This window comes from Salvelinus sp. IW2-2015, linkage group LG14 (assembly GCF_002910315.2).
Source record: "Salvelinus sp. IW2-2015 linkage group LG14, ASM291031v2, whole genome shotgun sequence".
NCBI classification, from domain to species: domain Eukaryota; kingdom Metazoa; phylum Chordata; class Actinopteri; order Salmoniformes; family Salmonidae; genus Salvelinus; species Salvelinus sp. IW2-2015.
Genome location: NC_036854.1, coordinates 25,893,503 through 25,901,492, shown reverse-complemented (window position 1 = coordinate 25,901,492; position 7,990 = coordinate 25,893,503). Strand labels below are relative to the sequence as shown.

The window sequence follows — 7,990 nt, the reverse complement described above, 5'->3', positions numbered from 1 at the left end:
GCCAAGTTACGTACCTCTCTAGTACTACCTACCTCCAGTGCCAAGTACCTACCTCTCAGTACCTACCTACCTCAGTGCCAAGTTACGTATCCTCTCTCAGTATCTACCTACCTCAGTGCCAAGTTACATACCTCTCAGTATCTACCTACCTCAGTGCCAAGTTACATACCTCTCAGTACCTACCTACCTCAGTGCCAAGTTACGTACTCTCAGTACCTACCTACCTCAGTGCCAAGTTACGTACTCTCAGTACTACCACCTCAGAGTACCAAGTTACGTACCTCTCAGTATCTACCTACCTCAGTCCAAGTTACATACCTCTCAGTACTACCTACCTCAGTGCAAGTTACGTACCTCTCAGTACCTACCTACCTCAGTACCAAGTTACGTACCTCTCAGTATCCTACCTACCTCAGTACCAAGTTACATACCCTCAGTTATCTACCTACCTCAGTACCAGTTACGTACTCAGTACCTACCACATCTTCAGCCAGCGCTTAGGGCCATGTGTATGTCTTTCAGTATGTCTGCTCTGTCTGTCTCTCTCTTCTCTCTCTTTCTCTCTCTCTGTCTGTCTGTTTCCTATTGGGGCATGCATGTATGGCATTTGTAAAAGTAATATGCAAACTAGAGGGTGTGCCACAAATCCTGAATAGCTGTTGCCATCTGTCAGCCCGGCCCATCCCCTACGCCACTTATCTGAATGTCTCATCATACGGTGCCGGTATCCAGCGGCAGCCAGCCCCTACCCTCCTCCATACCTCATGCCCAGTTCAGTTGATGAGGTCTGGGTTTTGGCTGAGGGCTTTATGGGCTTAGAGCATCAGGAATCCCCCCCACCCGTGGGTTCATCTCCCAGTCCAACCCCAACTCCACTCCTGTGTAGACTAGACTAGAGCATCCTCACACAGGCGGCACCAATGGAACTTCTTTGCTAATACCTTCTCTTGTCCACTGAGGGGCGCTATAGCTAGAGCTGTGGTATCTCACGCACTCAACCGGGGGGAAACCCTGCTGGGAATACGCTTACAAACCGTAGACCTCCGATGTATAGAATATGTATGTATAATGTTGTGCCTAGTTAGAATCAAGATGGCGTAGCAGTCGGATGTGTCTTGTCCTGTCCTTGTTCCAGTGTAATAGTTTCGTATTTTTCGTATAACATTCGTATTTATTTTAATTTCACACTTGTCCCCATACTAGGAACTGAATATAACATTCCTACTTCCGCCTCAACCCAATGTGGTACGGACCTGCTATTTTATATATTTGAACCGTACCCCAATCAAAGCTAGCCAGATCAGCTAGCTATAGGCTAGTAGTCAGCTTGCTACTGCTGTGGTCTCGCTCTTGCAATCGGTACACAGCCCAGCTCAATACGGCCGATACCTGCCAGTCGGCAAGCGCATTAACGCCGACATATAGGATGCTTTTTCCTCTACACATACCCGGATTCCTGACGCACGCTCTGGACATTAACCGTATTATACAGGCTAGCTAGCTGCAACCTGGTGCTACTATGGGTAACACTCTGTCCCGAAGTCAAGCACAGTTAGCCTTGAGCTATGCCTCGCAGGTAGGCCATCTGCGGCTAGCTGCGCGCGATATTCACAGAGCATAAGGACTTGGCTTTTTTCTACCAATACCGGGATTGCCTGACGCAAGCTCTGGAATTTAAGACGTTCATCACAGCTAGCTGTTGCAACTGGTGGCTTATACTGCTAACTCTGGTCCGAAGCAAGCAACCAGTTAGTCCTTGAGCTAGCCTCGAGCTGGCCCATCTGCCGGTAGCTGAAGAGCTAGTGCCCACTGCCTATGCATACGAAGCCTTAGACCAGTTAGGCAAACACTATTTATCAATTCATCCTACCTCTCTTTCGCCACTCTTCTTGGCCATTGGCTTGGATTCTCTGTCGACACATTTGAACCACGTTGAGCAGACCCCTCCGTCATGAGCCACCACCCCCACGGGCTACTAACTTTACGTCCTTGGGCGCGTGCTAGCTTAGTGGAGGCCTCCTCTGCTCCATCTACGGCTGCCCTGGATACTATGATCATTGGCTACATAGCTGATTGCATGCTTGACTGTCATTATTCACGGTACTTCCATTGTGTTTAATTTGTGTCTTATCTGTCGGCTCTCGTTGCTTAACTAAGGATCTGTGTGTAGTTATTCTCCGACCCTCTCTGCCTATCATTCGCCATTTTATTACCTGTTGTTGCTTTGTGTCGACTCGCACCTGTTTAATTGGCTTGCTGGTTATCCGTTATGTTGTTTAGCTTAGCTCTCCCATCAAGACATGCATCACTTTACTGAGGTAGGTAGGTACTGAGAGGTACGTAACTTGGCACTGAGGTAGGTAGGTACTGAGAGGTATGTAACTTGGCACTGAGGTAGGTCGGTACTGAGAGGTATGTAACTTGGCACTGAGGTAGGTACTGTTATTGATATGTGTGTGTGTTTTCCTCTACCTGCAGGCATGTCCTTGGGCTTCTGGTGCTCAGCGATGCTGGGAGGCCTCTCTGCCAATAGTAGAGCCATCCCCATGTCCATATTCACCCCCATGGCAGGCTGGGAGAAACCTGCCACACAGAGATGCAATCAGCATCCGTACTCGCCAAGGGTCTCAGAGTAGTATGATCTAGGATCAGCCCCACCTCTGTCCATGTAATCCTATTCATTGTGATCTAAAATACAAAACTGATTCCAGATACCAGGACCAATCAGACCTTAGATCAACCTCTGAGAGACCAATGAATAGGCAGACAGAACGAGACATTATCAATCTGAAGCSCTCATTGAGGAAAGTTCAAAAGATGATTAATGTAAGACGAGGCCTTTCAGATGCAGAAACGAGGGACGGAGACGTGAAAATGAGCCCCCCTAAACTGAGTTCTATTCATCAATAAGGGCCCCTGAGTCAGGACGGCCTAGCAACACTTTCTGAGGCGAGTGCCGTCCGAAATGTCACAGACAGCGAGAAAGTGACACAGTAATGCAGCGTTTCCCAAACTCTGTCCTGGGGTCCCTAAGGGGGGCAGATTTTGGTTGTTGCTCTTAACACTACACAGTGGATTCAAATAATCAACGTTTGATGATGAGTTGGTTATTTGAATCAGCTGTGTAGTGCTAGGGCAAAAAAACTAAACGTGCACCCCCTTGGAGTCCCCAGATCCGAGTTTGGGAAACGCTGCAGTAATGAGAATTCCGTGTGTGTGTTCCCTTACTTGTGTGTATGTGTCTGTGTGTGTCTTTGAGTGACTAGCCCTACAGCAGTGATTCAGTCGCACCGAGATGACAAATGCCATTAGGTTGTGGTGGTGTTGTATCTGCCGCAGCTGGTATCGTAGACGCACAACTCAACTCAGCCCATAACTCTCAGACCAGCACAAATTAGGCCAGTCACAACTCCTAAGCCACCAATGTGGAAAAACAGAGCATGCTCAGCTCAAGGGGCACTGAGTAAATATTCTGTAATATGGCAACCAGTTTATAAGAGCAATAAGGCCCGAGGGGATGTGGTATATGGCCAATATACCACGGCTAAGGGCTGTTCTAACACACGACAAGACGTGGAGTGCCTGGATACAGCAATTAGCCGTGGTATATTGGCCATATACCACAAACCCCCCGAGGTGCCTTATTGCTATTAGAAACTGGTTACCAACGTAATTAGAACAGTAAAAATACATGTTTTGTCATTCCCGTGGTATATGGTCTGATATACCACGGCTGTCAGCCAATCAGCATTCAGGGCTCAAACCACCCAGTTTATAAATAAATGTTTTACATTCATTGCATAGTCTTTGTAATGTATTACACTCAGTTTACAATCCGTTTTAGGCTGCACACATTCTTATTGTGTGATTGTATACGTCATTTGACGTGAAAATGTAATGAAAATCTGCATAACCAGGGCCTCCCGGGTGGCGCAGTGGTCTAGGGCACTGCATCGCAGCGCTAGCTGTGCCACCAGAGTCTCTGGGTTCGCGCCCAGGCTCTGTTGCAGCCGGCCGCGACCGGGAGGTCCGTGGGGTGACGCACAATTGGCCTAGCGTCGTCCGGGTTAGGGAGGGTTTGGCCGGTAGGGATATCCTTGTCTCATCGCGCTCCAGCGACTCCTGTGGTGGGCCGGGCGCAGTGCGCGCTAACCAAGGGGGSCGGGTGCACGGTGTTTCCTCCGACACATTGGTGCGGCTGGCTTCCGGGTTGGAGGTGCGCTGTGTTAAGAAGCAGTGCGGCTTGGTTGGGTTGTGCTTCGGAGGACGCATGGCTTTCGACCTTCGTCTCTCCTGAGCCCGTACGGGAGTTGTAGCGATGAGACAAGTAATAGTAATACTAGCGATTGGATACCACGAAAATTGGGGAGAAAAGGGGGTAAAATTATTTAATTTTTTTTAAAGAAAAAAAGAAAAAAAAAGAAAATCTGCATAACCAATTATGACGTTTGCAAAAAAAAAGTACATCATCCATTTAATATAATATCACGTAGTGAAGTGTTTCTGATGGATGGCATGGTATTATTCTGGCAAAAGCATGTAGGATGTGTGTAGCTCAAGTATTGACAATTGAATCAAAGACTCTACCTGAGGAATCTCCTATCAGTCCACTATCCATCATCTGGGGCGGGTTGTTGGGCTGGGAGCTCCACTGATCAGGGACGCCCGCCATGGAGCCTGGACAGAGAGAGAGGGAGAGAGATAGAGGGAGGGGCAAAAGAGGGGGGACAGAGGAAAGGGCATGAATAACATAGGATCAGAGAGGGGAAAGAGAGGGAGAGAGAGAAAGAGAAAGGTAGGGAGAGAGGGAGCGAGAGAAAGAGAGAGCTGGGTGTGACTAAGCATGAGACCCTCCACTCCAAACTGAACAGTACAGTACTCTCTTTAAGGGTGAACAACACATCTCTTTAAGGGTGAACAACACATCTCTTTAAGGGTGAACAACACATCTCTTTAAGGGTGAACATCACATCTTCTTTAAGGGTGAAACATCACATCTCTTAAGGGTGAACACACATCTCTTTAAGGGTGAACAACACATCTCTTTAAGGGTGAACATCACATCTCTTTAAGGGTGAACACACATCTCTTTAAAGGGTGAACACACATCTCTTTAAGGGTGAACAACCACATCTCTTTCAACCTTTGTCAATAGGGGAGCTGTTAGCATTATTTTTTTTTTTACATTTCAAATTAAACTGCCTCGTACTCAATTCTGATCGTACAATATGCATATTATTGTTATTATTGGATAGAAAACAGTCTATAGTTTCTATAGGATTTGAAATTTTGTCTCTGAGTGGTACAGAACAATTTCTACAGCACTTTTCATGACAGGGTTCAGATTTCAGAAATTTTTACCTCTGATCTGGGGTCTGTTATAAGGCCACAGTGAATGCTATGAAGGAACCGACACTGCCTACGTCTTCCTCTGGTGTTGTACGTCATCACGTTTCAATGAAATCGATGGGACGTTCACAGCCATTATAAATGACAAAATGTACAGGACCCTCTTTCTCAATGTGCGCCTCAAGCGTGAAGGCCATCGGACCTGTCTCGTTCCAAATCGTTTTCTAACAGGAATATTTCTCCGGTCATGTTTTCAGTCGTTATAGTTGTAAAACATCATAATGTAGTGAATTTGAACCGTTTTATATCAATTTATCCCGTTTAGTGCGATTTGAGGAATTTCTTTGTTGTGCGTTCTGAAAGTTTGGACACACGTTTTAGGGAGTCGGTCGTTGGTGATGGACATTTCGAAGGACAGAGGACATCTATCGACCAAAAGACGTTTATAACATAGAAAGGAACATTGCCCAAGATATGATGGAAGAACAGCTCAAAGTAAGCAATATTTAATATGATAAACCGTGTTTCTGTCGAAATATTTTAAACGCATCATTCGCCATTTTGTTTGGTATAGCTTCACTTGCCAACCCTGTATTGAAAAGTAAGATAATTTTAAAAATGTAAATCCGCGGTTGCATTAAGAACAATTTGTCTTTCGATTCCTGTAAACCCTGTATTTTTTAGTCAAGTAATAGATTAGCTTTCAATAAACTAGATCACTCTGATAGATGACGTCAGACATTTGAGGCTTGATTCCTAGTATTTTTATTGTGTAACCACGGTTTTGTATGGCTAAATATGCACCTTTTCGAACAAACTGTATATGTATATTGTAAAATGATGTTACAGGAGTGTCATCGGAAGAATTCTGAGAAGGTTAGTGAAAAAATTAATATATTTTGGCGGTGATTACGTTATAGCGCTCTTTGGCTGGAACGATGCTCTGGAACGTTTGTTCATGTGGTATGCTAACTTATCGATTTATTGTGTTTTCGCTGAAAAACGCTTGAAAATCTGAAATATGGTCTGAAATCACAAGAACTGGGTCTTTCCATTGCTATGCTTGTCTATTTTTATGAAATGTTTTATGATGAGTAAAATTGGTCATACACGTGCTCTGATCTAGTAATCTAGTCGATTTGTGATGGTGGGTGCAATGTAAACTGTGATTTTACCTTGAATTGCACTTTTTTCTAAACAAAACTATCCTACTACCATGAATATGTTATCAGACTGTCTCTGAGAGGTTTTTTTCTTGGTTAGTGGATTCATATCTTAGTTGAGCCGAATGGTGATAGCAACGTGAAGGAGTAGAAACTGATGGGAGTTGAATAGTGGTGTTTATTTTGCTACCCAGGTTTAGCTAATAGATTTACATATTTTGTCTCCGTGTAACACATTTTAAAATCTGAAATGGTGCGTTTTATTCACAAGATCTGTTATCTTTCATCTGGTGTCTTGGCTTGTGATTTAATGATATTTACGATGTACTATCTACTTTTGAAGCTATGCTAGTTGCTAAATGAGTGTGTGGGGGTGGGGGGTTGTGCTGCCCGCGGTTATCGGTCCGATCCGTCGCCAACCACATAGGCAGCGGGATGAATGGCCGGCACTACCTAGTAACATACGTGGGGTGTTGAGGAGGGGTTAATGGGAGCCACGCTGCTGACGGGGGATACCGCCCGTTGGGCGAATGATGAGCCAAAGCAGAGGGGGTTGTCCAACCTACCGCACTTCGCACCCCAGTGCAGAAGGAAAATAGGGAGTAGTAGCACGTGGGGTGTCGCAATACATCCCTGACGAATCCGGTGCCTGTTCGGCATTGAGTGGGCTCAGCGGACCTGAGAAGATGCCGCGCCAACATCCGCTTTGAAGGTATATGAAGGCTCTGCGGAAAAGTCCTTTATGCTTAAGCAAGCGACGCTGGGGTTAGTTTTACTCGAGCCGGTCCGCCGCGCCGACCTCCCACCCATCGTCCCTCGGGATGTCCCGGATTCGGGTTTCTGGAGGCCAAGTAAAAGTTTAGGGTGAACAACACATCTCTTTAAGGGTGAACAACACCTTTCTCTTAAGGGTGAACAACATCTCTTTAAGGGTGAACAACACATCTCTTTAAGGGTGAACAACACATCTCTTTAAGGGTGAAACAACCATCTCTTTAAGGGTGAACACACATCTTAATACTCATCTTTAAGGGTGAACAACATCTCTTTAAGGTGAACAACACATCTTTTAAGGGTGAACAACCATCTCTTTTAAGGGTGAACATCACATCTCTTTAAGGGTGAACAACACATCTCTTTAAGGGTGACAACATCTCTTTAAGGGTGAACAACACACTCAGGACAATTCAGTCACACCTTAGGATTTGAGTTCAAATCTCAACTAGCTTTCCAATCAATATATACAGATATGGTTCAGGATAACATGATTTAATGACAATAGTGCAGTATCAGGTGTCTTACCTGTGAGGAACTCTGTTGCTGCAAAGACCTGGTGCTCTGCCGAGTTGGGACGCACTTCCCCTGTGGTTCTGGCGCGAAGCTGATATCTGTCCCCCCGGTGTCACTTTAGAACCTGAAGTGTCGGGGAACACAGAACACCTCACATTAGTTCCACTCTCTGGCAACACACCGCCCCC

General features: G+C 45.6%; 1 protein-coding gene across 1 annotated transcript in view; it reads right to left on the bottom strand.

The window, feature by feature from the left end:
- The window catches only part of LOC111972755 (microtubule-associated protein 4), a 171,365-nt gene that overhangs the window by 98,123 nt on the left and 65,252 nt on the right, over positions 1 to 7,990 (bottom strand). Inside the window, exons 2-4 of the mRNA XM_023999822.2 lie at positions 7,815 to 7,926; positions 4,588 to 4,677; positions 2,473 to 2,583 (exon numbers count right to left, since the gene is read on the bottom strand). Coding sequence (XP_023855590.2) covers positions 2,473 to 2,583; positions 4,588 to 4,672 — 196 coding nt within the window. The 5' untranslated portion in view covers positions 4,673 to 4,677; positions 7,815 to 7,926. The remainder of the gene's footprint in view (positions 1 to 2,472; positions 2,584 to 4,587; positions 4,678 to 7,814; positions 7,927 to 7,990) is intronic.